General features: G+C 38.3%; 1 protein-coding gene across 1 annotated transcript in view; it reads right to left on the bottom strand.

Moving 5' to 3' along the window:
- The window catches only part of NRAP (nebulin related anchoring protein), a 52,129-nt gene that overhangs the window by 1,609 nt on the left and 33,559 nt on the right, over window positions 1–16,961 (bottom strand). The window contains exons 26-40 of the mRNA XM_086617054.1: window positions 16,409–16,507; window positions 14,474–14,578; window positions 13,984–14,091; window positions 13,166–13,279; window positions 11,809–12,006; window positions 10,265–10,369; window positions 9,137–9,235; window positions 8,254–8,358; window positions 7,791–7,898; window positions 5,818–6,129; window positions 3,769–3,873; window positions 2,988–3,086; window positions 2,767–2,871; window positions 1,098–1,205; window positions 120–431 (exon numbers count right to left, since the gene is read on the bottom strand). Coding sequence (XP_086473180.1) covers window positions 120–431; window positions 1,098–1,205; window positions 2,767–2,871; window positions 2,988–3,086; window positions 3,769–3,873; window positions 5,818–6,129; window positions 7,791–7,898; window positions 8,254–8,358; window positions 9,137–9,235; window positions 10,265–10,369; window positions 11,809–12,006; window positions 13,166–13,279; window positions 13,984–14,091; window positions 14,474–14,578; window positions 16,409–16,507 — 2,082 coding nt within the window. The remainder of the gene's footprint in view (window positions 1–119; window positions 432–1,097; window positions 1,206–2,766; window positions 2,872–2,987; window positions 3,087–3,768; window positions 3,874–5,817; window positions 6,130–7,790; window positions 7,899–8,253; window positions 8,359–9,136; window positions 9,236–10,264; window positions 10,370–11,808; window positions 12,007–13,165; window positions 13,280–13,983; window positions 14,092–14,473; window positions 14,579–16,408; window positions 16,508–16,961) is intronic.

The raw sequence follows: 16,961 nt of genomic DNA, 5'->3' as shown, positions 1-16,961 counted from the left end.
TGGAAACAGTCTGCAGTTCTTTCAAGAATGTGATTTTGTTGATAGGTAAGGTCTGTGAAGCACATTTCCACAGACAGCTCCTAGCACTTGGAAGCACAGGGTTGCTCAGCTGTACTTACATCACTCTGCAGCTTGTAGGCCTGCTTTGCGTGCTTGACATCTAGCTGCTCAGGATCACAAGTGTATTGGTGCAAAGGCTGCCTGTAGTTAACGTTGCTTGCGAGCTGCTGGCTTCTCTTAGCATGGCGGAATCCTGGCTGGTTGAGGTGACTCTGGAACCGTGCTCTGTTTTGGGCATATCCACTCCTGTACTGGTTGTCGCTCTGGAGTTTCCCCACTCTGAGGACGTGCCGGATTTTGGGGTCATCATTTGCACTGAGGAATCCAATCTGCTGGCCTCTGTCTCTCAGGAAGGCTTCTCTGTATTTGTACTGCAGGAAATGCAGAGAAAAATCTCATTTTCACATTCAGATCACCTTCAAATTCTGTTATGAAATAACTTACCCTCCCCCTAGCTATCAATAATGCTTCCTGTAGTGCGCAAAGACCAAGGGTTTGTCTGATATCAAACTACATCCCCTAATCTAACAAGATGCTTTAAAAGAATGCCCTGTGTGCTAATTTTTAAAGGAGTAGAAAAACTTAGGGAGCCCAAAATACTCATCTCTCAAAAGCCATGAGAGGTCCTCTTATTGTTGTACTCTTGAGTAGACCCAATACACAGTTCAAGCAATGAAGCTCCTCCATCTTCAGCTTTCTTGCCAACTGTGGTCTTCCGTGTTCAAAGGTGACCCACTTTATTCTAGACCATGCTTTAACTATTCATAGTCTGGTATCTATTTTATTTAACTACATTCTAACATGTCTCCTTCCCAAGAACAACTCTTTGAATCAAAATAGAGCAGCCTGTTATTGGACATTATTAATGGGAGCCTTTAATTGGAAATCTTTGCAATTAACCAGCATTTGGTTTCACTGGGTCATCACTTTTCCCAAAACAGAACAAAGTTCACTTACATCAGAATTCACCCACTTTTACAGGGTGGGAGTGGCATGGGAAGAGAGTTGGGAAGTGTTTGAAACAGAACCATTCTTACATCACTAGCAATCTCTCTTGAAGCCTTTGCTGTCTGGAATGGGATGGCGTCAATCCTAAAATCATAGCCAGATGCCCTTGTCTGCTCCCAAGATGTTTTATACAATTTCTGTGTCAAAAAGAAAAGAACAAAACAGTCATTTCCCCCTGCAGTTTCTTAAACGCAGTCCCATAACTGCAATAATAAATGTTTTATCCTACTGGGCTTATTTGTATCAAGAGTCATCAGCACCATCTCCAAGGTTTTGATCCAGTTCTACAGCACTTCAACTTCTTTTCTATTCACCATAATGACAAAATGCCTCATCTGAAAAGTGCCACCAGGGTTTCCTTTTGTACTTGAATGTGGCTGTTTTTGATGTGATTTAATTTCTATTAGAAACTGTGATGCGTCAGTCACATCAATATTGCATTGATATTGCCCTTATTCTCTCTTTTGATGCATCCACTTGCAGTGTCTTGGGTTTTGTGGCATCATAATTTCAATACCAGTTATTTCGAGCTTTTCAAATGATCCCTGTCTCTATCTTCAGCCACATGTGGCTTCATTAACTCACATGGAATAACAGCCAGTTCTAACATATTTAATGTGACTTTGAGGATGTGAAATACATTTACATCCTGAAGAGAAATCACTCTAGATTTGGTTCTTCTTCCATTAGTAGCTTTCTTAAAATAGCTTCCTGTCCGCAGCCATGGTACCTTAGCTGACACTTTTAGCTGTCCCTTTCTGATTCTATTCATTTGCTTTCTGTAAGTTTGATTCATCCTTTCTGGGCTTTGTGACCATATGAAAACAAGCACAAAATCCACTTTACATTTCAAAAAATATTCTTCTGTTTCACCGGTGAATGTAGTGCTAGGTAGTGCTTAATTGGAAGGTAAACTGAGATGCCAGAAATCCTGCACGACAGCCTGGCTAGAAGCAATGCAAGCATTACTGTATATCCTGCTAACAGGTCTAGGGCTGACCTTTCATTTGTGTGCAATCATCCCTTTGCCTTTTTACCTTCTCCTCTATTGCTTCAAAGAATGTAAATCCTATTTGTTTCTTTCACCTACAGAGCACCTATCACCAAACAAGGAAGTCAAAGCTTCTTACAAACTAAGGTCACTCTGATCCTACAGTTAAAGACAACGGCTATTTAATCAGGGAACAGTAGATTAGGAATAGACTGAGTGCCTCTGTCTGGGATAATGTGGAAACAAAATTCCTTTAAACCAATTCCACTCACTGATTCAGTTGCATTCAGGTTGATGACAACTTTTCCTAAGGGATCAGTTCAACGCAGTATTGCAGCTTCACGAAGGTAGACTAAATAGTCAAGGAAAGAGGATTCTCCCTCCTCCCCCACCCAAACATAAGTAAAAAGATTTAAATTTGTAACTAACCACTCCTACACTGAAGGACTGAAATCCTTAATAATAAGCAATAGAGCTTCCTGCTCTAGAAAGCAGAACCAATTCTCAAAAGAAAAATCAACAGGCTTTCCCTGATCTCTCCAGCCCAAATCTAGCAACATGTTGGCTGTCCACAGCCTCTGCCTTTTTCAGTTTTGGTCAGGCTCAGAAAACATTCTCATATACATGAAAGTTTTTCATTCCTAGGTAAGTTTGTTTTCCTTGATAGCAATTATCAAGTCAACACCCAAAGTAAAAGGCTTACTTACATCACTGATATGAAGTGCGTTCCGGCGGGCTCGGATAAAATCCGGATGATCAGGAGGCAAGGTGTACCTGTGCCTGGCTTCGGAGTCTCCAGCCTTGTACAGTCTCTGTGGAGTCAAAAGTCATTGAATGCAACTGATACTGGGAGCAATGTTGAGACCAATTCTTTTACACATTACAGTTCAACAAAAGTTAAGATCACTTATAGTAAAATGCAACTTACGTCACTGCACTGGAGGTAGCTGTTTTTAGCATGAATCAAATCTGGAGAGTCAACCACAGCAGTGAACTTCAAACTTTCTGGCTTCTGCCGGTACTTTATCTGAGAGGGGGAGGAGGTAACAAAAACAAACAAAGGAAAAAATGACAGGATGTTTCTGTTAATGATATATCAAAATTCGAAGTATGTGATAACTGGAGTAAAACATAAAAGCCACCTTCCTGAAGCCACAGTATTAAAAACATACTGTTCTTCTTTAGTCTTAGTTGCTCTTTCAGCCAGGGAATGGGGATACCACTGTATCATTGCTGTGGTGCCCAGGCACCAAACTTCTTTTCTTTTATGCATGCAAGGACTTTCCACTGAAAATTCACATGCAAAAAGCTTTCAAGCACTACACTTTTGACAGCTTATAATTTTTCACCAGTAACGCATGATACTGAGGAGGCAAACGCCCCTTCAGTGTGGTTGTCAATGTTGTATCTTTCTGTATCACTTCCATAACCACCTGCTTAGAATTTCATAATGGAGTTTACTGCATTTATTTACTGCTACATGTTTTGTTTATACTCTTGTGTTTCATTCAGAATGGAAAATATTCAGCAGGTGTCACACAGTGGACTTGCATCTCCCATACTGCTTCTTGGTAACTTACACCTTGTATAAACAGGCTCCCACATCAAAAGGAAATGATAAGCTACATTCGTAAGTGTCATGTAACGAGGAGCCTTGATGGTAAACAATTCCTACAGACGTGCTATTCCATGAAAGATTTATCAGTTACCTCACTGATGAGCTCTCCAGCCTTCTTTACACTTTCTATCTGCGGAGATCTCAGAGCCACCCAACCAACTCCTTTCATGAAGTTCAGGTCTGATTTATAGCGATGCTGTTAAAAATGAAAATCGTTAGCTATCAGTTTTGTATCCACAGCTATTAAGGTTTTTTAAAAAGACTCCCTGATTCATATTAACATTTTGAGGTTTTTCATTTGCCATGCACATATCACATCGTAAAGCCAAACTGTTTGCATTTGTTCATTCCACCAGGAATTAAATAATGTATCATATGCAAGTTACAAGAGAAGGCCCCATGAGTGAATTAGTATGACTCAAAGCAGTAAGTAATAACCTGTTTGTACTGGGCATAAAAGAACCCCTTTTGAAATCATTTTCTGAGGTGAGTTTAAGTCAGGAATACTAATTATCTTATCTGGTGCATGCTTCCTCATTAACCCCATTTCTAGGAGTTCACATTACTCTTTCTTTACTCACATTAAAGGCTTGCTCTACCTCCTAATCCAGTAAAGAAAACAAGGCAGACCCAACAAAAAGTGAAAGCCAGTAAAGTACCCGCAATCCCAACAATTCTGACTTCTTCAGAGTGACAGTGGCTCACTGTGTGACTTTAATCCATTTTTCAGGGTTTTTTTCTCTATATGCAAAAAGATATAACAGCCAGCTAGCTCATTGTACATTACTCTACTAGATAGTTAGGGCATCAGACAAAACCACCTTCATCATTTCTCTGGATTCCAAACCTGTGGAGTCTAAAGGCAAAGAGCCGAATGCTGAGGTTCTTACTCATCTCCTATCCTGCCCCTTTGTAGCAAGCTCTGAAGTACATGCTGTTAGGGTCTAGGGACTAATTCCCTGGAAATGCCACTTTCCTATCATTGCAAGCCACCATCACACATCAGTAAATAGTAAAAATCCAGCCCTCCTGGATCTATCTACCTGCATGCCATCTGTTAGCCATTACCGGAGAAGGCAGGAATGGGAGTTGGAAAGGCAAAGATTTGCATCTAGCAACAGCTTCTCTACCATCCGAAGGATATCCCCCAAAAAGTTCTCTTCATTAAGAGTATATTTAGGATACCAGATAGCAGGTACACTAAGTAAGAAAGAAGGATACAAGCTCTCTGGCGCTTTGATTGCCACTCTGACTTTCATAGCTGGAATATCCGTTAATATCTGCTCATCCGGTGTGACTAAATCTAACAAATATCCCATCACTGCATCTGGCAATAAAATCCCGAGCTCAGTAAACGATCAGCTCTCTAAAGACCTACAGAGAGCATAACTTGCTGAAAAAACTTTTTCACTTCCCTGCTGAATGATTCAGTCTATTGTCTTACAAAACAAAAAACACCCGAACACAGCTTCCTGCTACAGAGCAGCTAATGACACCTGACCCTAAACTGGCAAAACATAGCTACCTGCATCCATGCAGCTTTATGCATGCATTCAACATCTACACCTCTTCGAAAGCACACACTGACAATGGCTTGCCTTGAACAAAGGTACGTGCTAAGGCAAAGTGCGCATGCATGTGGCCCATGCTGAGATTCCATCGTTTCTGTCATCAGTTTGTCTGAACTTATATTTGCATGAGCAATTTCTGCAAACACATCGGGGGAACTGGTTATTTGATATGACCGTTTCTGTTTGCAAAATGACTTTCTAACAAACACCAAATCAAACTGGGAGCATTTAACCTTCTGCTCAAAGAATTCTGCATGTAGAGCAATGGCTGTCAAACCATTGACTGGTTGTGATCCAAACAGCTGAGAGATGATTGTGTATATCCCTCAGCTCTAAAATAAGTAACATGGACCACAGTGATTTTCCATTAGGTTCATAATACCAGAAGCTCTGATTCACACATATTCCGTTCATGAGGAACAACCAGATATCTTGCTGCTACACATACATAAGTTCGCAAATGATCTTTCTAAAAACATTGCCCAAAGTCAATATACAATTTGTGCCAGTCGCTCAAAGCTTTGTTATTGCTAAATTCAATTTCCTGTTAACAGAAGGAAAGTCTTTACCTCACTCTGTAGCATGTGGGCTCTTTTGGTCCACTTCATCTTCATGTCTTCCGGAAGTGCTGTAAATTGATGGAGTCTCTTTCTGTAATCTTGATCACTTGCTAAGGCCTGGGCTTTCCTGGCATGGACAAGATTCACCATGTCCATGGGCAGGTGGTACTGAGACCACACTTCTTGGGATCCCTTCTTGTACTCCTGTTCACTCTGTAATTTGGCAGCATGCAAGCAATGCAGCAACCTGGTGTCATCCAGAACACTTCTGGCACCAATGTGCTTTCCTCTCTCCATCACAAAGTTGTGTTTATATTGATACTAAAAATAAAAAAGAGTAAAAGTGAAAAAGTGCCAAACTTAGACTGCCTACTCTAGCTAACTAGCTTAGGATAAGTCACCACAATATCTATTCTGTCTGTAAAAACTGCCGAGGTATGCAGCACTAGAAAGTAATTGTTTGAATCTCTCATTGCTCTCAAATTTAAATACCCAGTAGTTGGAACACTAAAGTTAAGCGCATCTGAATACATTCTCTCAGTGTGCCTAAAGCATTGATCATGTTTAACCTCAGATCATGTACTTTTATTATTTCTCATAGAATTTTATTCCCATTGCTAGGAATGAGAACATAAGAGAAACAAACAAAAGACAGAAGAAAAAAAATCTATACAAGAGAGAAACATCATGCACTCTGTAGCCTTCAGATTCACAAATGCCACCCAGCTATTTTAAAGAGTAAATTCAGTTTTCCTGGATCAATAACTATGTTGAGAAGCCTAAGATGGTGGTCTGAGCACAAGAATAAGCACCAGCAACCCCTCATTCTCATCTTAGCTGGGACTATGACTCTCCCTGTGATCTTGCATTTATCCTCTCTGTGAAATAGTGATGATGATGATAATGATTATTTATACTGCATCAACAGGGTGCTTGGAACTTTAAAGGGAAGGCCTGGGCCCTGAAGAGTTCATAATGTAGTTGAAATGGGATAATAACACTTATCTACCACACAAGAGAGTTGTAGGGATTAAATTACAGTAGCTAATGTTTATAAAGTGCTTCCAAGATGAAGGGCCAAATTCAGATCTGTTGTAAGTGGATGTAATTCTATTATGGACTTGTACCCTTTAGAGCAGATCTGAAGCTGTAACCAAAAGCACTCTGCAAAATACGGTTAAGTATACATTATAAATTACAGCTAGAAATAGTTGCTTCATAAAACAAACGCACATGAAATCTATTTGTATTTTATCACACTAGAGATAAAATATGCAACTAAATACTACACAAAATGAAGAGCTTTTTTTACTAAATTTAGCTTAATTGTCAATTTTTCCTAGAATTTATTAAATTTCTTGTGAGGAAGGGATGAACTTAGGTTTTCTGACAAATGGATACCACCATGTCTGTGTGTTTTACTGACAAGGATCCAAACGAGATGATATTTTTAAGGGTAAGAAGATTTATTTCCTCTATTTCAGAAATAAAAGGGACACAGATTTACAGGGGAATCCACTGACTTTCACCTCCTGATCAGACAGGCAGCTCCTGATTTTCAGAGATTCAAAGAACGCTCAGCTTCTGACTCTATTTCAATTCAGGGGCACTAATCACTTCCAAAAGTCACCTCAAAGCAGGGTGGACAGAATTAGTGGACACTTTATAATATGAGGAACTGCAAGCCTGGAAAGGAGCAGAATTCTTCTGATTTGTCTGTCTGCAAATGCTTTAATTCACTTGCTGTTTCCCACTGGAAGATATTTAACCGAGTTTGGTTCCCGATTAGTAGCGATTCTTCCGACTCTTCCCTTTTTTTTTAATTCACACAAAGAATCTCATTCATAAGTAATATATTCTGTCTCACACTTGTCTCACACGGTTATGGAGTTGCTTTAATTCAATAAAATCTGCTTTAGACATTGTTTTACATGAAGTTAACAGGAATTAGGCAAGAAGGAAGGTTGAATCATTCAACTCACATCACTGGCAATTTCTCTGGAGGCCCTGGCAGTCTGGAACGGGAGTGCTTCCGTTGTCAGCTTGTAGCCTTGAGCACGTAGATTATGCCAAGATTCTCTGTATTTTGCCTAAAGTAGGAAAGGCACATGTAGATTGCTGTTTCACTTTTAAATGCACAAAGGAACAAACAAAGGAACCCTCTTTCATTTGTTATTCTGCGTTACAGTCTCATTCTTCATAATCAAAGGATTTTTTAAAATTATCTTTGGGAAATCCTACTAACTCAGACAAAACATGTCTCGTTCTTTATGTAGATTTAATTTACTCACAACCGTATATACACTAACGGAGAAAAACATCATTATAATCAAATCAGGGAAAGTATAAATAGAATAGCTCTAAAAAGTCCTCTACTTATCCATCTTCCTTGCCACTGCACAATTCATTCTCCATCCCAAACAAGTGTACAGAACAAATTCTTACATCACTGAGGTTGGCTGCATTTATTCTTGCCCGTGTAAACTCAGGCAGACCCAGTGTTGGTGTATAGCGATGCTGACTGTCCTCTCCCGCTGCTTTGTACAGGCGCTAGGAAAGAGATCAAAAAGACAATTGCAATTAATTTTCTCTATTGTTTCAATAATATAACAGCAATACTTAAATTGTTTATGATTATGACAACTATAGTCAGCCAGTACAAAAAACTAGCTAAGAATATACCATTGCAATTGCTTGAGTTTTTTTTCCATGCATAAAAAACTTTTACATTGATTTTTATACATGTATCATGATGCCAACCCGCTATATTCTTAGCCTTGTATTGTTACATTCCCAGTAGGCCAAAAATAGACTAAGAATAATACGGGCATCATGAATGTGTGTTAAACAAAAGGGTAGGCATTTCTGATAGACTGGCTATATTTTCTAGCTTGGATTTTTCCTTGTGTTATTATAGATGGTTTTGATAATTTGCCTATGGATTTTGTCTTGTTTTTTTTAAAAATTAGAAAAGTGATTCTTTTTTTAGGAGCCCTCTAAAGTGAACTGTACTATGCAAATGAGCTCCCTCAAGAACAGCCCACAGACCCGATCTTTTGAGGCTCTGTTTCATGTAAAAAATCTGATAATGGGACTCTATCGCATGGGTATTATTTAAGCTTTTTAGAAGAGATTGAATTGAAAACGGTATTAAATGTTTGGAAATAATAAAATGTGATCTAACTAGGAAAAATCACAAATCAGTGATGCTTGCTTTCTTTTTGATGCATTTTGCTTTCAGAACAGGGTTGTCTCTTTCCCACTCCTCCATCCCTAGCTCACTGCATTTTGAAAAGCATATTTTCTGATTCACGTTAGGAGAGCCTACCTCATTAGCAATCATATTGCTGAATTTTGCATGAAGGAGGCCAGGAGAGTCTGTCACCGATGTGTACTTGAAGGAATGTGGCTGCTGACGATATTTACTCTGAGTTCACACACAAAGAAAAAAGAAAAGAATAACTAAATTGTCTGGTCAGATAAGGGACTTTCTCCAGTACCAGTGGTCTACTATTGTTTCTTGGGCTTAAAACTCTGCTTCACAAAGGGTATGTGTCTATTAACCATTAGACTAATTTACCTTTTGTTACTCTCAAGTTGATGCATTCAAGTCTCACAAGGGAAATGAAAAGTAAATAACAATAACACGTAAAGAAAAAAGAAAGGGCTGCTATGCTGAAACCAGTAATGAGGTTATTTTACTCCTTGGTGTCATTAACCCTGGCTCGTGGAGTTACAGTAAAGGCAATTCGATCCAGAGAGAATGTGCTGCACAAGCCCATTGAACTTTTTATGTGAGAAAAATGAGGTTCCACCTGGCTTGTAGTCCTGTGTCAGAATTGTGAACAAAATAACTGCAAGATCACTGCAAGCAGGGATCTGCTCACTAGAACACAACTAGGAAGAGCACTCTTATTTTTATTAATTTCACATCTATGCAGACATGGGCAACAGATCCAAGATTTGAAACTAGGACAGACTGTAAGAAGAGAACACAACAGAGGAAATAAAAATCCAGCAATAGCACACAAAAGCAGCAAGTGAAAAACGGACTAAGACTCTAAAGCAGGACCAGAGCTGAGGACAGTGTAATGTACTAGAACTCCACAGGTCAGTCTAATTTTGGATAAACAGTACAAGGTACCTATCAGAGATAGGCCCCGCCTTATTTTAAGTTCAAAAAGCTCATTTTAATTCTAAAATAAATAACACAAAATAACAACCTCTTGGGTCTGAAACACAGGAGGAAAGATTTGTGAAAACAGTTAGCAAAGTCTGCAAAACCTTGAACTCCATCAGGTTCACCCATCTGCAGTTAGGACATGAATGGAATGATCAAACGCAAGGGGAGGGAGCCTAGCATTATCCAGTGAGTCGCTTTGCCAGCCCAGTTTAATAGAAAGACATCTGGCAAACTGTTGTTTGTAGTGGAGAAATCAAAACCCTCTTTTGTTACCTCGCTGATGAGTTCAGAAGCTTTCTTCTTTCCTTCAATCTCTAGGGCCCCTGGAGTAATACATCCAACTCCTCGCATAAAGTTCATGTCAGACCGGTATAAATTCTAAGGAAAACCAAGCAGAAGTAATTACAAGTTTGCATTTGAGATGCCCTATATCTATTCATCCAAAACCACACAATAACGATATTCAAATAAATCCATTAAAATTAGTATCTACCGCAGAGAGTTCATATACATTATCCTGCCTTTTCGTGTTTACGTATGCATCCGTGTGTGTACAGCCCTGACAGATCTACATACAGGTGCAAGCTTCTGAGGAGGAGTACTAAGTCTCATGAAAATCAGATGATACTTGGACTCCTAGCTTCCATTTGTAACCTTGAAAAAAGTTTTCCTAGATACATGAATTTTCTTCACATATAACACATAAATCACAGCTAGATATTATTTATTTATAAATATATATAAAATAAGACCAGTGTAGAAAAGTGTATAAAAATATTTTTAAATAAAAGCTAGTAGCTTTTTAATCATGGAATTGCAGACAAAATAGCCTTGGTTTTCAACAGTTCTGAGTGGTCATAATATAAGCAGGGAACACTAAGGAAAAGTAGCACTAAGCCACTGTACAGACTTTGTTAAAATATTTTCCAGACCACCAAATCCAGCAGTGACTCATTGTAAATATTACTTTTTCAAAAATTGCCAATAGGTTACTGGCAGATATTAATTACTACAAATATTATTTCATTTGATGGTGAGAAGAGTGAGGAGGAAGAGGATCATCTCATTTTCTGCTTCGAAAGAGCTATAAAGACCAAACAACTAGTAAAGCACAGATTTGTCTACTTGATGGATATATGGAAACTGCCATCTTTAAGACTGTTGGCTGAAAGTGTTAAACTGATATACAGTAGCGTTTTGGGGCCAGACATGTTTAACATATAGTCCCTCCTGAGGTCTCCGGAGGCAATGTAATCTATTAAAAGCCCTATGCTCAAGGCTGTGCCTACAGACACAGCCTATCCTTGAATTTGTAAGGCATTATCCAGTTAATTTTACTCAAGATTACATAGGGAGCTAAACTTATTCTTCTTAGAATTCCAGTGGTTATGTCTTGCGCCAGAGTTTATAAGTCTGTCACAATTCAGACTTTTAGCAATAGGCATCTTTCTTGTGGAAGTACACAAGAATTTCACCCAGATGCAAACCAACTCAAATATCAGTAAACAGTTTGCACGGTTAGCAAGATCTTAAAACCAGTATTTCACCAACAGTGCAATCATCCTCACTTGCAAACACTTCTCTGCCAGATCATCGAAGACTACTAATACTTTATCTCTCGATACAGTTTGATCACACACATTGAACAACTGCCCAGTAAGAAAAACGTCTCATTCCTGAATGTAATCAAGGGGGAACAGCTATTGTTTATCCCTCAGCTGCTGCTCAAATACATACTGTCAGCTGTCATGATTTGGAACAGAACTATCTTGCATCAGAACCAACAGGGAAATATTGCTGGGATATTTTGCAATTACCTCACTCTGTAGTTTGTATGCATTCTTGGCACACCGCAATCTCACATCATCCGTCAAAGAAGTGTACTGGTGTAGCAGCTGTCTGTATTCTTGCTCACTGACCAAAGACTGGGCTTTCCTGGCATGTACCAAGTTTATCATATCGAGCGGCAGGTGGAAGTGAGTCTTTGTATCCTCAAAACCTTGCTTATATTTCACCTATCGAATTAAAAACAGATCACACAGATATCACAGTATGGTAATTAGAATTCAGGTTTTGATCAGAAGAGATATTCTCCATATTTCTTCCATTTTCCAGTATAAATTATTGGTTTTAAGAGTAATTTCTCTAACTTGTTTAACTATACTTTGAATGATCAATACTTAGAATAGGTAGCAGCTTATTCTTCATCAAAATAGTAGCCATCTTCATTATATTAAATTAAGCTGAGATGTTATTCATATTTTTTTTAAAAAAAGGATACACCGAAGCTACAGAATTATCAAACTGATAAATTAAATCTTAATTCACTGCGTTTCTTGAAAGCACAACAAAAAGGTGAAGCTACTGCCTGAGGATAAAATGCAAACAGCCATACTTATATCAGAATTAGTACAAATCCTCACTCAAAATATTTGTTGGTCTCCACTGATTTGGTCAGTTTCATTTCATAGTTTTAAATGTAATTTTTAGTGGTGGAGTTTTTTTCACTTCTTGTCTCCATCCAGGAAAACAAAGACATAGAAATCTTCAAAGAACTTTTTTCACATGACATTTCCCTATCAGATTATGCAAATTTGAGAGGTTCAGGATGTTCACCCAGATCATGAACATCCGGAGTTATTGATGATCATCAAACTGACTTAGAGTAACCTGACGGATGGATGAATTCTTCAGACACTTGTTACCTGTAGATCTAAGTGTACCATCACACAAGAAAGAATCTCAGTACAAGCCCAGCACTCACTGAAATCCACGAACACTCTCCCATCTATCCCCACAATCAGGCTCACTATGGACAGTTTTGGTAAGAAGATAAATAGTTCTTAGATTACATATGTGCTTAAAGTCAGGTAAATACTTCACTGCTTTCTGAATCAAGCATATTCTATGCTAGGCAATAGTGGGAGGCAGCAGGGGATTGTGCAAGAATGCATATTCTTCTTTTATTGTCAAATTAATCTTATAGTAAATAATGTAAAAGAATGGTAAGAATATAATTATATCAAAATATCTGGAAAGTGGGAGAGAAAGCCCTAAGTTTTAAGCAGTAAGCTATTCCACAGCTAGTTGACAGCTAAATGCATCTTCCATAAGGAACTACTCACTGCTAGGAAACCAATTCCAAAATGCCCACATCTTCTTTCTTGTACTTACACCACTCTGTAGCGATGCTGCATGGACTGAATGAGCAATACGAATATCACCATCCAGGCCACGTGAGCCAACCATCTGTCCTTTCATTTTCTGAAATGCCTCCTTATACTTATGCTAAAAAGGAAATAAGAATAGAAACGTGAATAAAAGTGAAGTAAGTATTAGTCAGATTGTTAAAACCTGAATAAAAGGGGTTTCATAACACAGAAAAAGAGCTATGGGCAACAAACTGTGGCTATACGCAGTATAATAAATCTGAATGAATCTTTAGTGGATGCTAGAAAGATCTCACTGGTGAAAACATTTTAATGTTTTATCCTATTTAGAGAAAAACACACAAAAAACCCCACTAATGAACACTTAGGAATAGCTTGTGTTAGTTATCTGCTATTACACAGGTGGTAGAAGACAAGAACTTGGTGCAGGTGCTCAGAATCAACCCCTAAGGAGCCTATCCCCATCATCTACCCTGAAGAGTAAAACTTCCTTAATAAGCTCTCTCTTCCAAAGCTTGCCTAGCTAGCAGTGGCTGACAGCTCATGCACAATTCCTGTGATTGCACAGTCACTACAGCAGGTAGGTTGGTCAACTTTCCCAACTGGTGTTTGCTTTCGCAAACCTCCCATCACTTATTTACCAATAAGACTTCATTGTGTCTGCATCTCCAAAAGCACAACCAACTAGACAGAGACCAGATGTCTCCCAGATGTAGAGTTGGCTGGACATGCTGTTTTCATCAACAGCCACTCAGCAGAGCAGAAACAGTCTGGAGTGACTGACATATCCTACTGGACAACATCAGTAGTAAGTTCACGTACATCACTTATGATTTCGCCCGAAGCCTTTGCTGCCTGGAAGGGAATGGCATCTAGTTTCAGTTGATAGCCACCGTCTTTCATCTTTCCCCAGGACTCCTTATAGCGAATCTAGGAAATATGGAACAGGAAGAAAGCTGAGTTGCTGTTCAAAGGGTTGACACTGCAGCATTATTGCTATCCTAGCAATGTTACCACATATTCTAACACAAAGGGCTAGCATAAATGAAACTACCAGTTCACAACTGAAATAATGACATGACAAATGTCCATTATAAACATGTATTTGTTTGTTCATTCTTAGTCTTTCTAACGTAGAGGAAGTTTGGTATGAAGTTTGATTTCTCATGTTACTTCAGAAACATTTAGAGCATAGAATGATCATATTCTGGGGAAACAGAAGAAATTTAGTATGATTTCCTGTGTAGGACAAAGAGCAAAGCACTAACAACTTTTTAAGTTTCCTTTAAAATATTAAAGGTCAGACTTATACCTCACTGACATTCATAGCATTTAATTTGGCCTGAAGGATTTCAGGAAGATCTGTTGTTGGTGTATACCGATGCTTTACACTCTCTCCATGCTCCTTGTACAGCCTCTGCAAATAGAGGTGAATTTCAGTAGCAAGTACTCACTACACACGCAATCACTAGTTCAGACAAAAGCATTAACAAAGAGGTTTATGGAAAGTGAAGACTACAGAAAAGTGACAACAGCATTAATAAATACAGGCAACTGTACCAGTCAAAAAGCATTCAAAAAGCTTTGGGAATCTGATACACCTATCAGCTAGAGTATGATAGTGAGGAACTCCTTGAAGTTTTGAGTGTATAAATCAATGTATATGAAAATTCAGATATTTGAATATTAATATGATAAGATTTCCAACATATGTGAATAGGGAGAGGAAGAATAAACAGCATTTATTAAGAATGTGCAACCATGAATGGCCCACCAACATTTTGAAATTCCACAGAAATCCAGGGAGTTGAAGTTCCCCAAACACATATTTCCAAAGTTGTTCATTTTTAGCAGATAAATATGATGATAATTATCTGTGCAGTTACTCCAAATTTATTTCCAGAGCTAGTTGCAAGGGGGTGCTCAACACTCAATGTCAAGAGATTAAAAAAACCTCAGGAGGTCACTGATCCTATTGTAAAACAGGTGTCTATGTGGGCTACTCATATCAGTCCTTGGAGGAAGAATATAGGGTTGGCCCAGAACTAGCTAACTTGCAGATATCTGCAGATAGACAAGAGGAGTTCTATGCAGTTAACTGGAACTTCCCCTACAACAGCTATGCAGAGTTCACCTCTTTCACATTATTCTTTTCCCAGTTTAGTCTCTTCTTACATTGACACCTTAATTTTCAGACATGTACAGATAGCCACCTATTTTTTTGGCCTTAGATATGACCCATGTCTTGAGCACCCAACTTGCCTTTCCCAGGCTATTATTTCTGCATGAGAGTTTGAGACCCTCTAGATTGGAATGAAACTCTCCCTTTCACTCTGCTACCACTTTCTTTAGCAAGTAGGCCCACTTGTCTTGCAGCTCCATAAGAGGAAAATTAATGAGAACTCCATGCGTGAAGAGGTAAAGCAGCAGACTGATTTTGACTGCGGCTCAGTGGAACAAAATGACTTATATTTATCCTGCCTGAGATGTAAGCCTTTTGGATCTTATTAATTAAACCAAAGGCATAGACACTATAAGTATTACAATAGCATATGTTTTACACGAAGTCTTTCATCTTCTTCACTTTAAAAATACTTGTTTTCACAATAAAACACCCTCTCATGTTTGAAACTTGTCTTTTTTGAGTGACTTTTGCTTATTATTCACTTCTGTATTATCCCAGTTAAGTCTACAATATTTTTAAATCGCTCTTCTATTAAAAATAAACATGTTTAAACACCAAACAGCCTCAATTCTTCCCTTTAAGGTTTCCCCTCCTGGATTTCTCTCTCAGCAGGATGACAGCTTGAAATAATTTATTTTTTCTTCCTTGTCATGCTGCCTTACATTTTGTTTCTGAAGAATATGCAGAAACTGAAATTTGAAAGATCTGTTTGAAAAGGGGAAACAGCCCCAAATGTGTTCTTTCTTGATGAATCTCAAAAGGCCAGTCCCTAAAGGTCAAAGGTCAGTCTTACTGCTAAATTTTACTTCTGAAAAAAAAAACAAATTGGACAGAAAGCTCTTTTTACATGAAAATCTCATTCACTTCAGTGGGATCTCTGTGACTTCCCATTCCAAGTTAGAAGCATGCTCTTTGTGAGATGCACCACACCAGAACACAGAAGTTTCATGGTTCCCAAGGATAATCTCACAGAAAGAAAGAGAGAGAAAGCCAGTGCTTCAATCAGGTCGTTCAAAGAGGATACCACTCTTATAATCATAATGTATATACATTATAACTTACATCCACAGCCTGGTTATAACTAATTCTAGCCTGGATCATCTCAGGAGTGTCTTTAATACTGGTAAACTTCAAAGCATATGGATGCTGACGGTACTTCTTCTGTTGAGCAGAAAAAGATCAAAGCTGTGAATTTTGTGCTGCTCTTTCATGCTATTTGAAAGAGAAAAATCATAGGTTGCTGGAGATTAGAGTGAATTTGTGAACATAATTATTATTCCTCTTTCCTCATCTTTATGTCCTAGGTACTTTCAGATTAATATTTGTTTCAATTTAACAATAACCTTTTGCCGATTAATATTAAAGTATTTCTCCCTAAATATAAGGAAAACATTTCAAAATCAGATTCTGCCTATCTAAATACTCCAGAACTCGGGATTTTAAAATCTTTCTCAGATTACTTCAAATACAGTATGACTGGTTATATTTTTTATTGATAGTTTCTTTAAGCAAGAATTGATACACAATTGCGTGTTAATAATGGCAATCATTTTACTTATTGTTTCAGGGTTTAGGTTTCCTCCTAACACCTACAGCAAATCAATGCAGCCATTAA

Source organism: Tauraco erythrolophus, chromosome 9, assembly GCF_009769465.1.
Source record: "Tauraco erythrolophus isolate bTauEry1 chromosome 9, bTauEry1.pri, whole genome shotgun sequence".
Classification (NCBI taxonomy): Eukaryota; Metazoa; Chordata; class Aves; order Musophagiformes; family Musophagidae; genus Tauraco; species Tauraco erythrolophus.
This window is presented reverse-complemented; position numbering and strand designations above follow the sequence as displayed.